Raw genomic sequence first — 25,060 nt, forward strand, 5'->3', positions numbered from 1 at the left:
CAATGGCCTACATCTTCATGGTTGGCACGTCTGAGAAATGCCCCACCACAAAGAAAAACAATAGAAAAACAAAGAACACGAGTAATAAAGATTTCGTTGCAAGTCAACGACAATGCCGACGAGTATGACATTTTCATACGGACTTGTCCCTCATTAAGTTTCATATATACAGCAGAATCCCACCCTAGTTTCAACTCTCAAAAAAAGATCAGATAATGGCTCGATCACATTCTAGATCACCAAAATTGAGCCTTAGCCGGTCAGTGGCTCGAGTGCGTGTCCACTCACCGTCTCTCAGGCGAAAACCAGCCTCCAATTGTATTGAAAATGATCAGGAACTCGAGTTCTTAGGTAACGGAGGCGCTGACAACCTTATCAACAATGAGGCTGGGACTGAGTTCGGAGGTGGCAATAAGGTTATGGTGGTGGTTGACGCAAGTGCGGAAGCTAAGGGAGCGCTTGAATGGGCATTATCTCACACTATTCAAAGTCAAGACACCATTGTTCTTCTACTTGTGGCCAAGCCCAGAAAAAGAGGTTAGACTTTGATATATAAATGTTAAACTATCCATTACATATAGAAATTCAGTTCAAGTTGAAGTTTGTCATAACCTTCAAAGTTATTAATACAGGAATTATTTTGATGCAGAGTCTAAAAGGAATCGTAATCCCAGGGTTTATGAACTGCTTCACTCAATGAAAAATATGTGTCAAATGAAAAGGCCAGGGGTAAGCATAACTTCTTTTTAACATTCTCTGGGTTGTAGCTTTTACTGTAAAGTAACAAATGGACTCGCTGTGTTGCACCCGGTCATAGACTAAGAAATATATTAATGTCAAAAAAAAAAATGATGAGTTCCTCCTCCGTTGCGTCTTTAGTCATTACTCATTGTCTTCAGCTACAAGGCTAGCCTTCAAAGAGGGCTGACAACTTTCTTAAAACGAACAAAAAGAGAACATAAAGAAACCCAAAATTTTTTAAGAACTAAAACACTGGATGTTATTGTTACTAAAACAGTATTTTTGTGAGAGAAAAGCAGCGTTCAAGGAGTAGTATGAAGGATTCTGTTTTAGTAATATTGAATGATATTGCAAGAACTGCCATTTTCGTCTAATGGAACGAATCTTTGCGCATTGAATAGGTGCAAGTTGAGGTGGCAACGCTTGAAGGAAAGGAGAAGGGTCCAATAATCGTGGGGGCAGCTAAGCAACAGCAAGTATCACTTCTGGTGTTAGGGCAGAGGAAGGAATTAATGATTTGGCGTCTAATGAGGAGATGGGCCGGAAAGAAAGGTCGCGCTGGAGTGGTGGATTATTGTATCCAACATGCTTCATGCATGACAATTGCAGTGAGAAGAAAGAGCAACGAGATTGGCGGCTACTTGATTACCACAAAGCGTCACAAAAACTTTTGGCTTTTGGCTTGATAAATTGACCTTGTCATTGCTTATTATTATGTACTATTTTGTTTTGAAAATTCAGGCCTAAGCATAAAAACACGCACAATAATAATAGATGCTCCTTATTTTTCCACTTCATAAGTAGATTTCAATCTTCCCTTTACAAAATTAAAGAAATAAAATGACTGCAAATGAGAAAAAGTCCTCCCAAAATTTTCATTTGCCACTAGCAATGACAATGGGTACCTTGTAACAAGGTACTTGCCTGCACCCAACCTAGTTATAGAGGATTAATGTACTTTATAATCAGGTTTGGGATGGGTTCAAGTAATAATCTTATTACTCATATCAAGTTCCGGTACCATTCTTTAAGTACTAGATACTGGAACCCAATTATGTCTTTTAATATATATATTCTGTATATTGTGTTAATTTATAAAGAATATAATTATTAATATATATATACCTTTAATATAAATAAATTTATTTTCTATTTAAGTTAACGTTACAAAATCATTAAAAAGTTTCTCAAACTCAACAATTTCTTTCAAAATATTTTTTAGTACTATTCACCCCCTCTAGCACTCTATTATGACTAACATTGCCATTATTCCATATGTCAATAACCTAAGCTTTCTTATCAAACACAATTGAGAAAAGATTGGGGTATTTTGAACAAAGAGAATCATCATCAAGAATCCATTTATCGAGCCAAAAGAAAATTGATTCTCCATTGCTTACTAACCATCGACAAGATTGGAAACAAACAAGATCGCAACTTTTTCATTGTATTGAAGTTGTTAAATGCACCACCACACATTAGACATTCTATCTTGGCAAGATGTGGATAGAATCCAATTAACTTTGTTAGATCCATATTTTTTAGAAAATTAATCAACGCCATAAAGCATTCTCCTTCATACCAAAATGCCACCACCATTTGCCAAGTAGAGCCTAGTTTTTATGACCAAGGTAAATAGGCATATAATATAATGGTAAAAAATTGAGCATAGAATTAATGAGAGATAACCTTCAGCCAAAAAATAAATATCTTCACTATCAAAGAGCCAGTCTTTGTTTGAATTATGCAATCACAGGCTTCCATGTACTGGCAAGTCTACGATCGGTTTTAAGAGGAAGACCAAGGTATGTAAAGGAAAGAGTTCCAACCGTGCAATGAAGAATGGCAGCAATGTCATTAATCGAGGAGTCGTAAATTCCTACTAGGTAGATAAATGATTTATTAAAATTTACACTCAAACCAGAAGTGAGCTCGAAACAATAGAGGATATGGTTGACAACAAGAGTATGAAAAAGGTCAGACTCCATAAAGATAATGATGTCATGTCAGCGAATTGCAAATGAGAGATAATCATTTTTGAAGAAGAAACAGAAATGGCTCGAAAAATCTGAATTAACTTAGCTCTCTCAAAAAGAAGAAGCAAAAATCACAACAAACAATTACAATGGGAGTTCATCCAAAGGCATTGAATAAAGCTGTGAAAATCAAAATGGAAAAAAGTCCTGAGAAAGTTAAGAAACAGCGTGAGGAGAGAAAATATGTCCCCACAACATAGGTAGAAACCAACAATCAAACATAAACAAAAACCAACCTACAAGCAAAACATAATCACATAGAATGAGCCATCAAACATCTACCCTTCAATAAAAATAACAAGCTGCCAAAACCAAATAAGAAAAAGTTGCCACAAAGCATTTGCAAAATCACCACCAAGTCGAGAATAACAATGGTTTAGCAAGTAAGTCCGTGAAAGTATTTCTTTCTTTAAACACATGCTGAAAGAAGACAGAAGAAAAAAAAGTCTTAATGAATCGATTTCATTAAAGATATTTCATTGTCCCATGGTCTTTAATCCACTTTTTAACCCATGAAAGTGCAATTTTTAAGTCAGATTCAATGGAAAGACAAGGACCTGCATAAGGAGATGCCATAAAAAGTCTCAAAGCGTAAAGAATAGCCATAAGTTCAGCATAATTTGAATCTTAAATACTTAAAGGACCAAAGAAAATTCCAACCGTAAAACCTTTAGAATTATGGAAAACTCTGCCACATCCAGTTGGGCCCAATTTGGCTCGAGCCAATCCATCTATATTTCCATGACATCTATAGATGATGAAGAAAATGAGAACACTTTAAGAAAGAGTTTCTTGGCTCTTAGCACCAACCAACATCATCAATAGCATCGATGCCTTCACATGTGCGAATCTAAAACATAAAACACATTTTAACAAGAAAAGTAATTTCATTGCCATTCCAACTTTCATTATTGAATACAAAGTCCTTATGTGCTAATCATATGGAACAAAATGCAGCACCACATACTGTTATCCATCGCTTATGAATAATGCTAAAGAAAGGACAATCATAACATAATTGGATAAAAGAAACAATAGAATTTAGAATACTCTATGCAGCAAAAAAAAAAAAAGAATTTAGAATACTCTAAGATAAATCCCACCATTTGAGAATATAACTCCACACTTTCCAAGAGATTAAGATTAACTCCTCAACAACTTTCCTTAACAAGTCCACGCTAAGAGCATCATAACTAGTTACTATTAAGATTAACTCCTCTAGAAGCAAGAAAACTTTTGGTGGGAATCGAATCAAGAATCATAAGCCAAAAGAAAAATTGTACCTTTGGAGGAATAGATAGTTTCCAGATGGAATAAATATGTACTTTCCTGTCACTAGGATCCAAGTCTAATAAAGAATAAAAAGATTTTACCAAGAAAGCCCCTTTCAGGTCATGTTGCCAAATGAGATTATAACTTTTACCACTCACCAAGAAAATCGTAGAAAGATTATGGAAAAGCTCTTCATAAAACTCTTTCTCCTAAGAGTAAAAAAAGCATTGAAAATTTAACAACCAAGCACTATTAATCCAAGCTTCAACAACTCTTATCTCTTTTGAGGTGGCTAATGAAAATAACCTCAAATATTTAGAGCACAAAAAGACTTCTTCAATCTATTTATCAAGATAGAAGAATATAAAAGACCTGTTACCCATAATCCAACAAAAAGCACTCATACCCACCAAGTGTTGAAATCCTTCTTTGGATGGTAATTTAACAATGGATCTCCATGCAGAAGCCATTTTGTAAAGTGTTTGATGTGGAAGGAAACCAATGAAGTTGTCCATCACCATATTTTCCTACAATCAAACATCTCCATGGAGTCTTGTCGTCGGTGCCATATCGCCACCACCATTTTCATACAATAAAAATGTTTTTGTAATAGAAACTTGAGATACCAAGACCCCCAATCTTGTAGGCTTGCAAACTATACTCGAATTAACTTTGGATAGCTTTCTTTTTTTAGCAAAACCACCCCACAAGAAAGCATGTCTTAATTGTTCAAGCTTATTAATAACCCTTTTCAGTGCATGAAAGACTAAAAAATATAAAGAGGAAGAAAGTTGAGTAATTGACAAAAGTAATCCTCCCATAGAAGGATAAGTATTTTCTTTGCCATCAAGCTAGATGCATCTTAACTTTACTGATCATTGGATCCTAAGTACTGATCTGCCTAGGATAAGCTTTAAAATGAATGCCCAAATAAGAGAAAGGTAAAGCCTTCATGTCACAATCTAAAGTTTCTGATAAAAGCTACCTCGTTTCTTTCCATACTCCCATAAGGAAGACACAAGACTTTTGGAAGTTAATACGAAGACTTGAAACAAGCTTGAAACAGTGCAAGAGTCATCTAATATTTTGGGCACCTTGCAAATCAGACTCCATGAATATAACAATGTCGCTCGTAAGTTGGAGGTGGGAAACAATAATACCAGATGCTATGAGATTAATACCATGAAAAAGGCAAAGAGCAGAGGTGGAGTTAGCCAACTTTTGTTGAGGGTTAAAGATAACTTTTTGAGGGGGCCATTAAGGCAAAAAATAAATCCCTTTCCCAAAAAGATAAAAAATATATAATATATACAAGATTTTAAAAATTTAGGGGCTCTTCATAAATACACAAGGCTCTGCCCCTGCTAAAGAGATTTCGCCTTTGAAAGTGTAAGGTGAAGTGTCTCAACTACTATGATAAGAAAAGGTGAAAGAGGGTCACCCTGACACAAACCACGTTTCATAGCAAACTCATATGTTGGGGAGACATTAATAAGAATAGAAAGATAAAAAGATTTTATAACTCTAGAGAAAAATAAAGAGAAAGGTGGGGCTCACAGTCCCTATTTAAAATATATCATGAACATGTAACTATACATCCATCCACATCTATTGGGTCTAAGTTCATAATCATCCACATCCACGTCCACATTCATCTATAATCATATAATGAAAAAAAAAAGCATATGTTCACTTCAAGTTATTGATCTTATATTTTTATTTGAAGTAGTATGATTCAAACAATTTGAAAATGTTAATTTAAATTATTTGATGTAAAATTTTCTAATCAAATTAGGTCAATTTCCTAAAACAATTTTGGGCAAGTTTTTTTTTTTTTTGAAAGTTAGGATTTTGTACCTTAAAGGAAAGCAAGCCATCTCCAAATATAAAAGAATCTCAGATTTTGAGTTGCTATATCCCCACAGTTTGGGTATATCAACAAAAAACCTGAATAGTTGCTGTATACAATAACAAGCAAAAGAGACAGTCAAATCGCAAAAAGCATATACATCAAAGACTACGATTAGCCAAAAACCATGACACTAAGCCAAGTAAAAAACAAAAAAGCCAACAAACAATGAAAATCAAGCATAAACCCTTGGGCTGCAACACTTCAAGGTTAGTCTACATGAAATCTAAAAATATTTAGATAATTTTAGGCAAGTTTTCAAAATGCAATTTAGGAAAGTTTCTAAAAATAATTTAGATAAGTTTTCAAAAGAGGAACTTGTAAGAAACAACCCTACTTATAAGCCCATTTGAGAAATAGCTATTAATATAAAGTTAACTGTTTTAACCAATTTTAACCATGAGATAACAAAAAAAAAAACCTTAAAACCATTTCAAACAAATTAAATGCTCCCAAATTTTCTCTTCCGCCATTCGTTTGCTTTGCTCCCCATTCCATTGTGCTCTCCATGTTTCTCTCTCGTCATCCAACTTTCTCTAATTTTACTACCATTACTATCTCTCTGCCTATCTCTCATCATCTCATCATATAATCAAAGAGCATGACATGGAAGGTAACAACACATTCTTGGATTTATTGATTTACATTCACAAAACCCTCTCTTTATCTATCTCTCGCCATCTCATCGTTGATTTATAAACTAAAAAGTATGGCATAGTGAGTAACAACGGGTTCTTGGGTTTATGGGTGTTAAGTTTTTTTAGTAATTCAAATCTAGTAGAACATGTTTTAGTATGTAACAAAGTGATTCATACCTTGGCATATAACATTAGTAGGAAAAAGGAAGCTTTGGTGTGTAACATCTAGTGGGGAAACTTTGACCTTGACATGCAACATTTGGTGCTAGTTGCTAAAGCTTTGACCTTGGCAAGCAACATCTAGTACTAAAGTTTTTGTGTTGCTTAATTTTTTTGGAATAGGATGTGTAATAAAAATATTTTTTAAACATGTACTATCTTTGTATTTTACTACAACATAAACTCTTAGAGTTAAAGCGTGTAATAATTTTTTTTGCAACTGTAACAATATTTTTTTGAACTTGACGTGTAATCAGAACACTTTTTAAATGTAATTTGGTCTTTGTTTTTGTATTTTAATTAGACACAAATTCTTGAAGTTAAATATTTTCACAATAGAGATAAAGTTTAAAATAAAAAGAATTTGAAATGGAAAGGAAAATGTATTAAAAAAAATGGTTGGGATGACTTGGATTTGGACAAAAAAATACCATCCAAAATCCTCAAATTTGGATAATTAGCTTTTAGATTATTTTATTTGTTACATTTTCTGTAATCATAAAAAACATTCAGCATCAAATATTACATGCCAAAGTCAAAACTTCAACACTATGGTGGCGTTTGGTACTTTACAATGCAATGTGATTACAGGTAATGTGATTACAAGCAATGTTATTGCAGGGAAAATAACATTACAGTGTTTGACATACAAGTAAAATAATGATTAAAATACAAAGAAGATAACATTGCAGCGTTTGGTTTACCAGTACTTTGCTGGGAATGTAATGTTAATTTTCAAAATTACCCTTAGTTATTAAAATACAAGTTTAATATATTTACATTTTTTATTATTAATTTTTATATAATATCATCTCTTAAATATATTTTGAATGTCATATATTTTATTTTCATTTATTATTATAATCTTATATATTTTATTTTCATTTTTTAATATAATTTTTATATTATATATTTTATTTTAATTTATTTTACTTATATTATATAAATTTTAATTTTTTATATTTTATTTTATTTTAATTTTTGATTCTTATATTATATATTTTATTTTAATATTTTTATTTTAATTATAACATTATAAAATATTTTTAATAAGGTAATAAAGTTGAAGTGTAAAAATTTCTTTAAGAATATTGCAGAGTGTAATGTAATGTGATTACATTGGTTTTGGACTGCAATCACATTAGATCCCTTAGTTGTAATGTGATTGCATTGCAATCTTATAGTACAGTGGTATGTTACAAAACAAACACTGCAATGTAATTTAATTGAGCAGATTGTAGGGAATATGCTCTCACTTCCCTCATACCAAACGCTACCTAAATGTTATATGCCAAGGGCAAAGCTTCAGCGCCATATATTACACATCAAAGCTTTCCTCTTCTTATTGATGTTATATGCCAAGGCATGGATCTCTTTGTTACACATTAAGGCATGTTCTACCAAACTTGAATCATTGAAAAAACTTAACACCCATAAACCCATTATTACTCACCATGCCATGCTTTTTGGTTTGTAAATCGATGATGAAATGACAAGAGATAGACAGAGAAATGGTTTTGTGAACGTAAACCAATAAATCCAAAAATATGTTATTACTTGCCATGTCATTCTCTTTGATCATATAATAAGATGACGAGAGATAGACAGAGAGATAATGATTGCGGTAAAATTAGAAAAATTTGGATGACAAGAGAGAAAAATGGAGAGCACTGCAGAATGGGGAGTAAAGTAGACAAATGGTGGGAGAGAAAATTTGGGAGCACTTGAATATGAAGAGGTTCATTAAGGGTAATTTTGCTCAAAAATCTTTTCTCTTCGTTAAAAGAAATTAAAATTAAAAAAAAGGTTATTTTTTAAAATACTTTATCTTTGAGGACTAAAAAAAAAAATTGTCCCTTTTCAAAATTAATTTACGAAGGTTTCTAAAAAAAATCTAGGAAAGCTTCATTAAAAGCCTAATTAGAACTCTACTTTTTCCTAGAGTCCTAAACCTTTAGGAGTCCTAATGCAAGAAAAGTTTGAATTATACAAATATCCTAAACAATATAGGTGTCCTAATCCTATATATTAGAAGTTTGGCAAGTATAAAATTCTTAAAACCTTTAGGTGTCCCAATCTTACTAGGAGTCAAATTTCACAGCCTTAATACGAGTCTGATTCAATCAAAAGAGTCTTAATTTAACTAAAACACTGAAACCTTGGGAGTGAAACTCCTTAGGAAAGGAAGACGACTGGTGGCGGTAAAACAATTCTACTCTACCAATCCTGGAGAGTTTGGGTGATTTAGAAGTTAATTTTCTTACATGTTTGGCCATGGGGCACTATCAATCCTTTGACACACATTTTGGACTCAAGCCTTAGTCAAGGAAGGCATTAATTATGAAAAAATTTCACAAGGTACATTCCACCCAAAAATTCTAAAATTCCACCTAAGTAATTTTCAATATGCGCTCTTCAAAATTTAGACTACCAAACAGTAACCAAGTTCAATCCTAACATGCTTTTATATTTTACCAACATGATTACGTAACCTATACACAATTTTGGTGGCTAAACATATAAGAAAACAATTAAAATGAAATAGTAAAACAAGCTATCCAAACTTGAAAACCATTTTTAAAATAGCTTTCAAAAATCTTTTCTAATTCTTTTTGTATAATAGCCTTTGATACCATTGTTGGGAAAAAGTCACACTTCCCTTCGATAGAATCAAGTTTTGGTTACTTGATACAGAAAAACCCTAACTAACTCAAGCCCTCAGAGTCACAATCACAAGGTTTTTGAGTACAAAATCAAACCTCTATACCATACTCGGATTGTAGCCAACAATACTATATCTAAGCGTACAATCTCCGAAGCTAATACATACAAATGAAAATTATTAATAACTCCAAAAGTGAGATCTTTTACCCAATCATACGGGCATGTTAGTAAACACCTTGAATGATATAGATACATGATTTTGGTTAATACTTATTCTCTAAAGAATTATTTTACAACATAATATTATGCAGAGAACAACCAAAACAAGTGAAATGTTACTTCATGCAAAATAACTAGAATAAGTGAAGTGTTATTTTATGCAAAACAATTAGAATAAGAAGAGCCGTACTCCATATGGAACAACTAATACAAGTATAACAGTTACTTTGCAGGAAATAATCATTTCACACGGATGACAGTGAAAATGACTAGAAAAAAATGATAAGGTTCATGGGTTACTTTCATCTTAAGATGTTTTGAAAAGTTTGACTTTGTGGCTTAGATATGGAGACAGTTAAGAGGTCCTGCTCTTAACCTTTTCCTGAAATACAAGTGTTTCACCTTCCTACATTATTCTTGTACACTTGTTCACATACACTTTGTTCTCTTATACCTATTCATGTACAGTTTTTTATATTTATTTTAATATAGTTTTTTCTCTTGTACCTTTTCACATGTACTTTTTCTTTTTTACCTTTCACTCGAGAACAAATCTTATTACACAAATCTTTTTTACCTTTTCTTTTTTCCTTTTACTTGTTTTCAACGCTTCCTCTTCTTATTAGGAGAATGCCTTTTACAAATGGCCAAAAAGCATATTCTATCAATGATAAAAGGTCTCCACGTGTCATAATAGATAGTAATATAAGATCTTGATGTGACATAATAATATAATTAAGTGATTTTTTTTACTTTTCACGTCAACGTCATGTCAATATTATTTTACCTAATAGTAATATACTGATTTATTTTTCATAAATAAAAATATAAAAGTTTGATTGAATGTAATAAAAAGATAAAATTTTATTTAAATTTGTTTAAATAGTTTAGAAATTTTTAAAGTATTACGAATAAGAAAAAACAAAAAGAGAGGGAAAAGAAGCTGAAGATGCCATTGGCAGTTATCAGCAAATCTGCGGTGCAGTTAAGACGTTATTTCTTATTAATCTTATTAATTGGTTTCTAATTTATTAAACAATTGAAATGTATAAATATTTATTTTTAAATACTGTTGGATTTTTCAGTTTACCCAACTTGATGGATCAAATATAAATCTTATTAAAATAATAAATGAACCACGACAATTTCTTGGAACGATAAACCATAGAGTAGAACAGATGCGACAGCCACTCATTAAAATAAATAGCAGCGGAAAAAACCGAGAGATCAACGGGGGCGACTCTCGGAGTCAGAGCCCTTAGGATTCGTGGAACACATGGCTGCTTCAGTCTCAAGTCTCGCTTGAATACCTTATGACCTATTCGATACCAGATTAAAAACCCAGAAGATACTCTGCGGCTAAGTAATCAAAAGCCTAAAGACCGATGTTAGAAGGAGCAAATGCAAGCGTACAAAATAAAGTATCATGGTTGATTTCTTAGTAAAACTTTCATCACAGTTGCATACAAATAAATCATGTAAGTTGATGAACTGTACAGAAAATATACAAGGGAGCCTTTCAATATTCAGGGTAAAACAGTCCCAACAGATCCACATTGAATTCCTAGAAGTTTATGGTCCCAATCCCACTCCCCCAAAGCTCCTTTTCTCACCTCAGTAAAAGTTAATTTAAAAGCTATGCTTGTATATACATCATGAGTACATGGCTTTCACTTCAATGCACCTTGATAAGACTCAAAATCATAACCTTGTCTACTTGCAAGTCGGTGCAGCTGATCATAGCCTGCAAGTACTCCAGCTCCTGCTACACCAAGAAGCATATTAGCAGTAACTCCTCGAAAAAGTGCTGTGAAACCCTCAAGATGAACAATCTCACGAAAAGCATGCATAGAACTGCGATACTTTAAGGACTGTCCAGAGGTTAGCATCATTCGCCTTCGAACAGTGTCAAAAGGATAGGCACAGACCCCAGAAACTGTGGTGATACTCCAACCTAAGAAGAAGCTAGCTAAGAAATTCCCCTGCAATAAACAAATGATTAACATTTGATGTTTGCACATAACATCTTGAGAAATATGAATGTATGATGCAAAGTAATTTGATGTACACTACAATTGAGAGTATTATGATCATGACTGCTTTAATTGCCAAAAACCAACAACTAATAACTATTGTAAACCAATCAAAAAAAAAAAAAAACTATCACGGACTCCTATGTAGCATTTTAAGAAGTCTCCAGATCATAGTTCATAATCATCTATCCAATCATCAAACTTCTGCCAATTATGACCTTCTATGTTGGCTCACATCACATGTTACCGTCCATAGCAGCTCTAAACACCCAGAACATTCACAGACCAGGCATACCAGACCAAAAGCCATATCCAGTGTATTCACTCTCTGAACAAAGAGTTATCTGAGAATAAGGATCCACAAGAAAGAAATAAATGCTCACCTCTAGAGGCCCCACCAAAATTATAGGCTTTATCGTGTCATAAATCCCAAAGTACATGCCACGGTACAGAGTAATCCCCATGATTGAAGCCCCAAATCCCCGATAGAGGCCCACAACGCCATCACTTGATAAAGTTTTACGGTATACATCAAATAGCCCTTTGAACTGGCGCCGACCGTTAATTGTGCACCCTTTGGCATCAGCACCAAGTCTAGTACGGACATAATCCAAATGATACAAAAACAAAGATGTAGTTGCTCCAGCAGCACTCCCTGAAGCCACATTCCAGCGAACACATCATCGTGACCATCTTTCTCTTTGAGCGCCCAAAAATGCTTTTGAAGTAACCTTTGAATGCAAAGTTGAATGCCTATGGATAATCGAACATCTGTTAAGTAACAAAATTAGGCAGGAGCAATATATGCAAATGAAAAATGTAATAATAACAATTAGTAAAAATTTAGACAACTTATAAATGATTACAAATGATAACAAGGTGTATCGCATCATTATGATGTTTACAACAAAAACACTTAATATCCACTAGACCTGGCATTGAGCATGACTCATTAGCACAACACAAGAATGACATGATGTTAAGTGGATTTTGATTTTAAAGTTTTATCATGTTTCATGCATTAACCTCATTGACACATATAAGACAACAATCATGTGTCTTAAACGAATAAAACCTGCTTAATCCTTTTAGTTAATCGGATTACCACGTTGACCCGTATAACTCAATTATGAACCATTTAATATAAGGATTTAAAAGACTATTTTAACCTAGTTAAAATGATTTTAAACAATTAATTTTAGAGTTATTTTCTAATTTATGAGGTAATAAATTATTACCTAGGAAAACCTAATTTCTTCTCTCTTTCGATTTCAAAAAGTGACCTCCAAATCCAAAGGAAAATCAAAGTCTCTTCTTCAGTTCTTCCCACTTCCACCCCTAGCCAGCCCTCCTCAAACAACCACCTTCCCCCTCCCCCCCCCCCCCCCCCCCCCCCCGCCTCTTCCCTCATCGTGCACCCACCAGCCACTGCTGACTGCACCATCTTCGTTTGCTTTTCTCCTCCACAATCTTCACCATTGTAGCTCCAACTTTCTCTGTGTATCACAGCTTCATACTTTTTTTTCCATCAGTTTCTTTTCCTTTTGATGCTTGGGCTCCATCCTAATTCCTAATCTCCAAGGCCACTTCTCCAACAGACCTAACTCAAGACCCAACAGGGAAACACCCAAGACCAAGTCTCCAACACAATCCATCATCAATCTTTCAAGTTTCACTGCCTCTCATACAATGCGAGTTTGGTAAATATGTTTTATGAAATATTTTCAGATTTATTTGAAGAAATAATGAAACTCTAAACTTTTAATGGTTCTTTTTCTAGAATATTTTTTGTTAACCAAAATTATCTTTGTTTATTTTCAGGACTAACAAAATTGTACATGGTCATTTAAATTGCAGGCTATTTTTCTTCTTTTTTCTTTCCAACTGAGTTGAAAAATCTAATTGCATGTGCTTCTCTTAGCTCATCATTGAAAAATGTAACTACCAACATATGTCTTAGGCATATATGTAATCAGTTCTTCTATAAACCCACATTTCATGTACATATCTAGAAGAGAGTTTTTGACAAACACATTAGTGTACAATCCAGATTTTGTTACTGTCCTGTGAATGCAAAGACCTAGTTACAAGTTCCTTGATTCAGTGCATGATTTCAAAGCACGGACAATTGATATTATGTTTTGCTGCCCTTTTATTTTGTTTGCAATTTGATTGGTTTTGATATTAAGCTTTGCTAAAATAGTGAAGCTAAATGGTAAATATGATCATTTGTAAATGGAATCTAAGAATATCTGTATCTACCTTGAATCAAATCCTCATCCTTTGGAGGGAAATGATGACTATGTAGAGATAGATGAAACACAACAGAAAGATGAGAAAAAGCAAGGCAAATGCAGAAGAAAGTTCGCTTCACCAGTTTGGACGTTCTTTGAATGTTTGACAAAGAAAGTTCAATTGATGGAAAAGCAAAATCAAACTGTAAGCAGCATGAAATTGTTTTGAATTGTGACAGAAAGTAAGATAATATGAAACATCATAGTGAAAATTGTGTTAAGAGAGACACAAGTGACATAGATCAAATGATTTTTTTCTAATGAATATAGATCTATTTTAATGTGACTCTTTTTCTATTTCTATGTTTCTAAAGTTATTTTAATATGCTTGAATTGTTTTGTTTTTTGTAATTAGGGTTTGGCACTTGTGAAAGTATTGAGTTAGGGGCTACCATTCAAAAATCTCAACTAGGGCTGTATTTGGATGAACAAAGAGTTGAGAGGAGAAAAGAATTAGATATTTTATGATTTGGAAGGCAAATCAATATCAGTATCTTGAGCTTGTTGCATGGCTCGAGATGCAATGAGTGCCTCCGAATCTGATTTTAGTGTTGATCATAAAGTTCTTAACCAATATCTTATAGCTCATTCAAACTAGATATTATTCAAATAAATCCTCAATAATTAAGGACAAATAAAATGGCAAGCATAAGATCCAACAGGAAAACAGAACAGTTTCTCCAAGGATTGGCTAGTTTGACAAGCAGCAATATAGTAAACAACCGCAAATAAAGAGGGAAAAGTATTTTTTGCTTAAAAAATACCTGAGTAGGAAAATATCTGATGACATTGGCTTGGTTACCTCTCCAGAAAGAGAAGAGACCTTCGTCTCTTAATACCCTTTTGAAGCAATCACCAACACCATTGTAAGGTTGATGAAGCTGTCCCCTTTTTATCATCTCCCCTTGATTTTGCAACAAAAGCTTCACTCTTTCAATGGGTGCTGCAGTGCTCTTTGATACTACAGCTGCCATTCCAGCCATCACAAAATCCATTGAAAATTTCTCTGATTTATGCTTGCCGATTTCCATCTTTTCTCTAATCTATCCCTCTACAAGTGCCAATATAAGAAAAAGCCCATAAATTTCCATTTAACAAATAAACTAACCAGAAAAAGAAACATCCATATCACTCAACCATAAAAAAGAAGACGTAAAATTGAGCAATCCAATGAGTGTTTACAGAAATTGAAAAATTGGAATTGATAGAGAAGGAAAGAGAAAGGAAAAAAACCTGTGGAATACGGGAATTGACGGATCAATATTCGGACACCAGAGAGATAGAAGAGAGGTAAGGATGCTGAGAGGAGGAGAAAGATTTCTGTTCGGATTCCTTGAACTAGGCAATTTTGAGCGGCAGCGGTTTGTTCTAATGAAAAAGAAAGATAAATGGGAAATTGCTATGGCGTCCGTTATATTTTCAAAAATTGCAAATATCTCCTTAAATAGGAAAATTTATCAATCTCTACCTGTTTCACAGTGACTGAAATTTCTGTAAAAATTCTTATTCGAGTACAGCTGTTCTGAAAAGTTTAGTAAAAGAAGTTAAATTAGTATCCGATAATTCAATGCACAGAAGAACTGTTATTCGAGTAAAATTGTTCTCTAAGTTTTGTAAGAAAAGTTAAAATAGTATTTGGTAAATTAAATGTAAAACTGTTGTAAAACACTATTTAATAATGTTTTAATTTATTTTTAATACAAATTAAAACACTTAACTCTAACAAATTAAATCATAAGTTTCAAAGTGAATGAAACAGATAAAATATAAATAATTTTATCAATTAAAAATAAAAAAACAAATTAAAATCAAAAGAAAAAAATTAAATTGTTTCTCTCTATAATTTTATATATTATTAAAAGAAAAAATAAGAATACAAAAAAAATTTCTTTAAATTATGAAACTACAAATTAGTACTTTTTGAAAAAGATTTGATTTATAAGTTCACCCCACGTAAACTGAAAACTAGAAATTGTAAAATTTTGAGAATCAAACACTTTACTTTGGTTTTTGTAGTAAAAACGATGTTATGTCGGGTCAAAACTAATTGGTTTTTCCACAAAGTAAACTAACAAAGCGTGAAAACTTAATTTTACGGCATTGGAAAAATTTCATTACAGATCTAATTAGTAGAAGATATACTATGAAGAGTTCCATCCATGGGAGTGAGTTTAACTTTATGCTCTAAGGGAGTAGATAACGTCTTGCTTTTGTCACGGGGCGATTCTTAAGACCACTCTCCGTGCGGCCTTGGGCTCAACCCTTATCTCGGTACTAGAACCCAAGTCAACCTCAGTGCTTCAGCACTTACTCAGCAAGCACCCAACTCCCACCCGATGGCTTTAAGCCTGCAAGCAAGCTTGCATAAAAGAGAAAGGAAGACAAGAGAAATACTAGCAAAGAGAAGCTAAGCTTGTATTGAATGAATTGAATTACAATGTATTCAATGGGATGATTTACACAAGGAGCATGGGGTTATTTATAGCCAAGGTTCCCCACACATTTCCCTCAAAAGCTTTCAATTCAAAGTATTCCCCCCCCAAAATATTTCCCTCCAAAACATTTGGGAAGTTCTAAAAGTTCGGTTGGGAGGGAAAATTTGAATTTTCCAGCAGCCCTTCTAGAAGTTCGATTGGGAGGGAAAATTTGAATTTTCCAGCAGCCCCCCTTACATGGGTCTAGTGGGTTGGCACCCTCTTGGGCCTCTTGGCGGGTCTGGACTGTGTCACCTTTTGGGCCTCCTGACGGGTCTGGACTGTGTCACCTCTTGGGCCTCCTGGTGGGTCTGGACTGTGGCCTGGTGGTTTTATTTTGAGTTCAGATGGTGCTTGTAAGTCGAGTTCGAGATGTGCCTCTGCTGGGGGCTTGATTCGTGGTAACATTGGGGTCACACAGTTTGGCAGCTGAGCTTTGGGGGGTTTGGCAACGAAACGAAGGCTTCTTTTAGTCTATCCCATATTAAAAGAAACGCCTACATCTTTTTGTTTTTTGGATTTATTAAATAAAGTGTCATGACAAAATTAGTTCCTTCACGTGTCCTAATTTAGGGTGTTTCTATAAAATAGTTCACATGGCTTCATTTAAAAGGTAGCTTCTTATGGTCTTATACATGTGGGGTTTGATTTCACAAGAAACTCCAGGGTTTTAAATTGTTCTTTATTGTTATTCATTTCAAATTAGTAAGGGCCCTTGATCCTCACTCTTGTCACATGCTACAAATGAAAAGGGTATATGAACCCAACCATTCAACGTGCAAAGGAGTCAAGAATGTTTGCTTTTAGTATGGGATAACACGTGATTTATTATTCGCAAGCCCACATAACGTTTATCATCTCACCAGAGCATTTGTGTTATAAAAAATAAATCTTAGTAAAGTGAAACTAATCATTAATAAATATTAAAAATAGTGATAATCACTCACAAATTATGTCAAAATGAATAATCTCAAAAGAAAAATAAAAAAATAGTACTAAATGACAAAGTGGTCTATTTTGCAAGCTGATAGTTTAAATAATAAAAAGACTCAAATTTTATAAATCCTCATAACCCCTAAGAAATTAAACAATGAAATTTACTTGTTGAATCATGACCTAGATGAAGATGTCACTGACACAAAGAAGAACTAGATAGTCACAACTGTCACATGTTTCATAAGCATAAGGAAGGAGACCAACTTAAAACATTTTTTCCCACCTAGCAACATGTCTTAAGAATCATTTTTGTCTGTAGATCTTGTACGTGACAACCAGAGAAAGAGAAATTAACAACAATGCCTAGATCGAATAAGTGACACAATAAGTATAAAAAAAAAGAAGCTACAATGTGAGTCAAAAACATGTCCAATGTAAGTGATATTTATTTTTGCAACATTTGCAATATGAATGGGAGGAAGAGACGAAGTGGACATTGTAGTGGATAAGAGAGAAGAATTAGGAGTCATATGATGGCAACCAGTAGAGTCAAAGAAACTAAAGAGATAACAAATGCTCTGGTGAGATGATAAACGTTATGTGGGCTTGAGAAACAGGAGAAGTGAGTAGAATACCACAAGGGAGAAGTTAGAGCAAATGCTAGAACTGAGAAGGTGGACCAAATGGGCATTAGGGCAGAGACAAACCCCGTAGTAACCAACAGAATTGACATCCTTTGCTTTGTGCAGCTTGGAACAACTGCATGTGAGATATAGACAGTAGCATGATGAATGACTTCATAATATGTCTCACATTGTACCGATTATTTGACCAAGAAAAATGGTAATTCTTTCTTGCTTCCCTTGAAACAAATGCTCTCATTTGTCAAAAAATGGTAATTCTTTCTTGCTCCCCTTGAAACAAAAGCTCTCATTGTCATTGCCATTGCTGACAAATAAAGCTGTGCCCTCAGAAGATTTTAGCCGCGGATTCATGAACACAGTTTAATTTAATTATAAACCGGCTAAGGGGGCAGGGTAAGGATGGTAGTGTACTGTCAAATTAAATATGTTCATCTTTTGCTCTAATATTTTGCACTTGGCAAGGAGGTATAGACAGAAAGAGATGTTTAATTTAGTCATATTACGTACTACTGTATCCTATTAAAAATTGATAAAATAAAGCCTTTCATTCATTAAGTTGTAGCGTACGAGCATGCAAGAAAGGTCACAATATATCTAGTTTGTACCGACAAGGAAAAGTCATAACAATAATTCGATATTTAAACTATGATAAGACGAAAACTTTTGCAACCACCAATATCTCCTAGCACTCTCCACTCTCTTCACTCTTTCTCTCTAATTTTTCTATTAGATAGTCAAGCAGCATTAATCAAACAACAACTGCTGTCATATCAAATTTGCGTTTGAAATTTCAAACATTTGACTGCCAGAAAAAAAAGTCCATCTATTATTATGTCACTATCATCTGTTTGATGAGGACAACAAAAGTTTAGGAGATACTGGTTTGAATTTGTAGGAAATGATCAACTAGACAATGCAAGATATGAAGAGGAAAAGGTAAGAAAAAAACCAAAATAATCAGAGCCAGAAACTTGTTTCAATAAAAGCGAAAACCTCACCATATTAAAGTCTAAATGGAAGCCCCAGTCAAATATTTTATGTGTTGGAGCCCGAAGCTTTGGCTTAAACAACAGGCACAGGTGCAAACAGATCTGCGAGTTGCAAGTGCAAAACCGACCCTTTTGCAGAGGTCCTTTAATAAAGTGAATATTAACTATTAGAAAAAATAAAATTACTGAAATACACCAGCCTATCATGCATAATATACAGAAGTACACATTAATCTATCGTCAATAATGAATAAGGTACAAAACAAGTTAAAAAAAAAAAAACAGAAGAAAAATACCCTTCATTTCATTGCTTTAGCTATTTTTTTCCAATTATTTTATTGCCATAATTTTCTTGTTTTGTCTTATTCTATCTTTCATTGTCATGTGAAAATGTTATAAAACACTTCAATAATTAACCTTAAAGAAGGTAAAATCTAAACATTTTCATGAAAGGTAACTTGCATTTTGTGTTGTGAGGCATTAGTACAAGCAAAACCATAACGGTTCCTATCATGAAAAAATGTAGTGAAATATTCACCTGCAATTTTCGTTGACTTATAAAAGGCAACTAACTGAAATGAAATAAACTCCAAAGTTTTGTATATAGTAGTAAGCTACAGAGCCGAAGTAGAGAATATTACAGGCATTCAACCTAGCAGAGATGGTAACAAAAGCTTCAGCCCATCACATGACCTCATGTGCTGTCCCTTCCTTTTCTTGTTTCGTTTCCCTCTCTTCACATCTCTAATCCAAAAAAAAACCCAACAAGACCCGAAATAACAATCTTCTCCCTGGTTAAAATCTTTGTTCTTTTCCTCTTCTTAGCGATTCATGCAAAGGCAACAAAACGCAGATCCCACCACCGTCAGTTATTATAGGATTCTCATTCACATCCCAAAAACAACCCCAGAAGTTTTTCCTTTATTATTGTTCGTTATCTTTATTTGTTTTATATGTTTACAGCTTTTATACAGTGAAAGAAAGAGTGGGGAGTGATTATATATAATTTCTTTCGAATTGTTTTTTTATATCGCATCTGAAGAAATGGGTAGTGCTGGAATCTTGATTTGGTGGTGAATTGTGGGGGATATTTGGTTCAAAGATGCGGCGGCGGGCTGCCGATTACCGGCGCCCGGTTCGTAGGAGGTTTTCGCATTGGATCTGTGCGCTGCTTGGGCTGTTTGTTCTTGCCGTATTGGTTTTATTTATTGTTCATCATAATCAACATGAAGATCGGGTTGAGCAGACTGTTAATGTAAGGAACAGACAACTCATGTCCTGTTTTTTTTTTCTCTCTTCACTTTGATGTTTTAGTTTTGATCTGGTATTAGTTTTTTTCTCTGATTTTGTTTATGTGCGTTTAGTTTGTTATTGTTGCTAGGGATGTTGATAGGATTGAAAATTTTTCTTTTTTTTTTTTAATGGAACTTTTGGGGGTTTGATACAAACTAAAGAAATGAGAAAAAGGGTCTTTCTTGTATTTGGTTAAAATGGTTATTGATTGAGGTTTTGAGAGTTCTGGATTGATTGTTGAGCTTGGATTTTAGCATGTAATCCGTGATACTTAGTTACTTTAATGTATTTATATATGTAATCTGGGATAGATAGTTGCTTTCATGTATTAATTTACATGTAATCTTGCATTTGCATTTTTAAGTTGAGTTACAGTAGTTATAGTGGATTTCTTATTAGAATTTACAGGGATATTATGTTCATGGTATTTGGATGTCATCAATTGAAGAACGCAGATAGACTTTTTCATTCCAACTCTTGGTTTCAAAACCATTGATATATTGTTCTGTGTGGTTTATTTTGTGAGTTGAATAGAGCCTTCAATGTCTTAAGCAAGGTGGATAATTTTTATTCGTCCATAGGATATAAAACCATAGAGTTTATATATGGTTCACAAAAGGTTGACTGTGAAACATTTATGCATGTTCTCTCTTTTTAGTATTACTGTTGATTCAAAGACTTTTTAGCTATGCTTGGTATCATATTATCTTAACTTGGTCATGGATTGTCTATTTAAATGAACAATCCCGTGTGATCAAGTTGGAGCTTAATCCTCAGTAACTAAGGTTTATGGTCGGTACCCTTCTGAAATTAATTTTCACAGGAATACACTGCAACCTAGCTTAATGAGATTACACTATGCAGCTTAACCAGCCTTTATTAAGACCAGATTTTAACAATATACTTAAATTTCAAAAGCTTATGCAGAAGTGACAACAATAAAAGGTATTTTAACTGTCAAATTTACAGGAACTTCCTGTACACCTCTTCTTTGATAAACACTAAGTAAAAACCTTTACTCCCACAATTTCTTGCGGGGATTAGTTTCGGTGATGGATAATTAGATGTCTGCAACCTATTGACACATTACTTAATATTTTCTGTCTCTGTGTGTATACATGCTTTTGCACGAAACAGAATTTTTTCTTCTTTCTTCTTAGAATTCTATTATGGAGGGAAACCATATGATAAATGCTAAAACTGTCGAAAAGAGAAATCTTCTTACCTTAATAAGGCATTTTTCGTTGAAATCTTTGGTATTTCCATATGATTTATAGATTTACAGGCACATGGTTTTATATTTTTGGTTTATGGAAGTCCTATGATTTGAAAATAGGATTCTTGGTTTTGCAATTCAATTCTTTATTTAGCATAACTGCAACTTCATAGAGAAGTTCTAATGATAAAGGTGCAAACTAGATAATTGGAGGGAGAGGAATAGAGAAATTTTTTGAGTTCATTACCATACTAGTCATGCAGCTGCTTATTTGCTACCTCTGGAAACCATTATCTAGCACTACACTACACCTCCCAGCACTGTGCTAGCAGTAAAGTGGTTCTGCTACTACAACAGTTTATAGTTTTTGCGTTTTCCGCCACCTTCATAAATCTGTCATTACTTTGACATCACGGCTAGCAGCAACTCTTCAACTCTCCAACTCAAGTTGGCATCCTATTTACCCACTTCCATTTTCCTGAATAAGCACACCCTGTTAGTTTGTTCTTGTTGATCAGTCAAGGGCATGCTCTTTCAGCAAAACAGCTGAAAAGGAAAAAGATCTAGTACTTGGTGAAATGGAAAATGAATATGTGGCTGAAATTGCCCTGGTTACTCTTTAAGACCAGAAGGAAGAAAGAGGTGGAATATCTATATCTTCTATGAAACTTGAATCAGATTTTCAAATTGCAATAATAATCTTTGTGCTATTGGGAAATCATTCTGATGAAGTTGGATTCATATGCTAGATCTAGGTGGTGCAATCTGTTGTTCTTTTCTGTAGTGCTTCTGCACTTCTTATTGTGTCTTCCATCTTTCTGTCTTTTAATATGATATATGATATGGATATGATTAGCCCCCAATTATAAGTAATTGAAGGTTAACTGATTAACTAGTATGCTATATAGCTTTTTTTCTTTTAAAATGATTATTGGATGACTTACTCATCCCTGAAATTCCCTCTGCCAGGAAGAAGATTCAAGAATGGAGCAGGTTGTTCATGAGAATTTAAACTTTACTGAAGAAATATTGAGTGCTACCTCATACTCTCGGCAGTTGGCAGAGCAAATGACACTTGCCAAAGCTTATGTCATAATTGCAAAAGAGCACAATAACCTTCACCTTGCTTGGGAGCTAAGCTCAAAGATTAGGAGTTGCCAGCTTTTGCTTTCAAAAGCTGCAATGAGAGGGCAGGCCATTACACTAGAGGAAGCAGAGCCGATAATTAGCAGTCTATCGTCTCTTATTTATAAGGCACAAGATGCTCATTATGACATTGCAACTACAATAGTGACGATGAAATCTCATATTCAAGCCCTTGAAGAGCGAGCTAATGCAGCCACTGTTCAGAGTACTGTGTTTGGACAATTGGTGGCAGAAGCATTTCCCAAGAGTCTTCACTGCCTAATTGTCAAGCTCTCAGCTGATTGGCTTAGAAGGCCATCCCTTAAAGACCTTGCAAATGAGCAGAGAAACTCTCCTCGACTTGCGGACAACAATCTCTACCACTTTTGCATATTTTCAGACAATGTCCTTGCAACCTCAGTAGTAGTTAATTCTACAATTTCCAATGCTGATCATCCTAAACAGATAGTTTTCCATGTTGTCACCAATGGGGTTAGCTATGGAGCTATGCAGGCTTGGTTCCTTAGCAATGACTTCAAGGGGTCCACTGTAGAGGTGCAGAACATAGAGGAGTTCTCTTGGTTGAATGCTTCTTATGCTCCCATTATAAAGCAGCTACTTGATGTAGATTCACGGGCCTACTATTTCGGGGAAAATCAAGATTTGAAAGTTGAGTCAAAATTGCAGAACCCTAAATATATTTCCTTGTTAAATCACCTTCGGTTTTACATACCAGAGATCTATCCACAGCTGGAGAAGATAGTATTTCTTGATGATGATGTTGTTGTCCAGAAAGATCTAACACCTCTTTTCTCATTGGATTTGCATGGAAATGTAAATGGGGCGGTGGAGACTTGTCTTGAATCATTTCATCGTTATTACAAGTATCTCAATTTCTCAAATCCGGTCATCAGCTCTAAGTTTGATCCACAAGCATGTGGATGGGCATTTGGCATGAATGTTTTAGATTTGATTGCCTGGAGGAAAGCAAATGTCACTGCAAGATATCATCACTGGCAGGAGCAAAATGCTGATCGGACACTATGGAAACTGGGAACTCTTCCTGCCGGTCTTTTAGCATTTTATGGGCTCACAGAACCCCTTGATCGGAGATGGCATGTGTTAGGATTAGGTTATGATCTTAACATTGACAACCGCCTTATTGAGAGTGCGGCGGTTGTTCACTTTAACGGGAACATGAAGCCATGGCTAAAATTGGCAATTGGAAGGTACAAGCCTCTATGGGAAAGGTACATAAATCTGAGCCACCCATATCTCCAAGATTGTGTCACAAGTTAAAATGTGCTATTTTTTTTGGTTATTGTTAGTAATTTATGTGATAGTCAATGATATAAACCCATAAGGCTGATCAGGTTTATTTGTAGAGTCGGAAATGAAAATTTTGACTTTGTTAGGAGATTTTAAATTTCTTTTCTTTATTTTTTTAATCTTAGTTTTTCTTTTTCATTATAGTTTCTTGAAAGGAAAAGAAAGATTTTTATACAAGATAAAGTTTGAAAGGTGAAGAGATGTGGGAATTTCATTTTTGGCTGATGGGAATTTCTTTTTCCCCTCAAGCAAACTGTAGGAATTATTTGTTCTTTACCAATTATTGTAATAATCTCTCTGCTCTTTTGGATTATATGTTGTAGCTGAATCCCTATAATATTCACTCCGTGTTCTTGTTATGTCATACCTGAACCACTTTACCAGGTCCATATTTTGAGATGGGTTTCTTTGAGGTAAAATGCATAGAAAAAACAAAGGTTAATCATCATTGCAGTAAAAGCTTTGTTGGCATATATCAAGTTGGTGAGTATAAATCGGATTCGTTTCCTTGAGAAGGTGAACGTATCTTGTGTTCAAAGACATGGAATTTGAATTTCCTTATTCTAAATAAATAAGAAAAAACGCTGGTATATATTAAGTTTTCCTGTATTTCGTCGCCATTTGCGTGGTAGCTGCCGTTGATTAGGACTTCAAGAAAAAACTATCGCTTTCATAAATGCCTGTATTATCGAGATGATACAGACAAGAAAAACCGGGTTCGTTGGCACTTAATATTTTGAAAAGTGAGCTAATTGATGGATGATTGGTGGTTAAGAGCAGAAGCAAAGCAGTAATTTTCCTTTTTCAAAGCTTTACAAGAGTAATTTTCCTTTCCTTTTAAGTAATCTTTTGTACCAAAGAAGTAAGAGTATATTTTTTGTAATATACTTAATTAAATTATACTGTAATATTTATTTATTAATAAATTACTATAATGTATGATTGTAATATAATCATATTACAATTTTTGCATGTAATATGATTACAATTCAAAATCAATATAATCAAATTGCATTACGTTTTGAAGTG

General features: G+C 34.0%; 3 protein-coding genes across 3 annotated transcripts; 2 read left to right on the top strand and 1 right to left on the bottom strand.

Moving 5' to 3' along the window:
• The first annotated feature begins 205 nt into the window (after positions 1-205).
• LOC110418567 (Adenine nucleotide alpha hydrolases-like superfamily protein) lies at positions 206-1,573 on the top strand. The gene is made up of 3 exons (XM_021431330.1): positions 206-537; positions 650-729; positions 1,143-1,573. Exons 1-3 carry the CDS (start codon positions 216-218, stop codon positions 1,425-1,427), a joined length of 687 nt encoding a protein of 228 aa, XP_021287005.1. The 5' UTR covers positions 206-215; the 3' UTR covers positions 1,428-1,573.
• Positions 1,574-11,108: 9,535 nt separating this feature from the next.
• LOC110417860 (ADP/ATP translocase ER-ANT1-like) lies at positions 11,109-15,413 on the bottom strand. Its single transcript, XM_021430427.2, has 4 exons — positions 15,259-15,413; positions 14,790-15,076; positions 12,115-12,484; positions 11,109-11,680 (listed from the first exon to the last, which is right to left on the bottom strand). Exons 3-4 carry the CDS (start codon positions 12,193-12,195, stop codon positions 11,369-11,371), a joined length of 393 nt encoding a protein of 130 aa, XP_021286102.2. The 5' UTR covers positions 12,196-12,484; positions 14,790-15,076; positions 15,259-15,413; the 3' UTR covers positions 11,109-11,368.
• A 4,265-nt stretch (positions 15,414-19,678) lies between these two features.
• GAUT11 (galacturonosyltransferase 11) lies at positions 19,679-24,390 on the top strand. Its single transcript, XM_021431402.2, has 2 exons — positions 19,679-20,323; positions 22,547-24,390. Exons 1-2 carry the CDS (start codon positions 20,171-20,173, stop codon positions 23,999-24,001), a joined length of 1,608 nt encoding a protein of 535 aa, XP_021287077.1. The 5' UTR covers positions 19,679-20,170; the 3' UTR covers positions 24,002-24,390.
• Positions 24,391-25,060: the final 670 nt, after the last annotated feature.

This window comes from Theobroma umbraticum, unplaced genomic scaffold (genome assembly GCF_002168275.2).
Source record: "Theobroma umbraticum cultivar Fairchild unplaced genomic scaffold, ASM216827v3 scaffold_50.0, whole genome shotgun sequence".
Taxonomy (NCBI): Eukaryota; Viridiplantae; Streptophyta; class Magnoliopsida; order Malvales; family Malvaceae; genus Theobroma; species Theobroma umbraticum.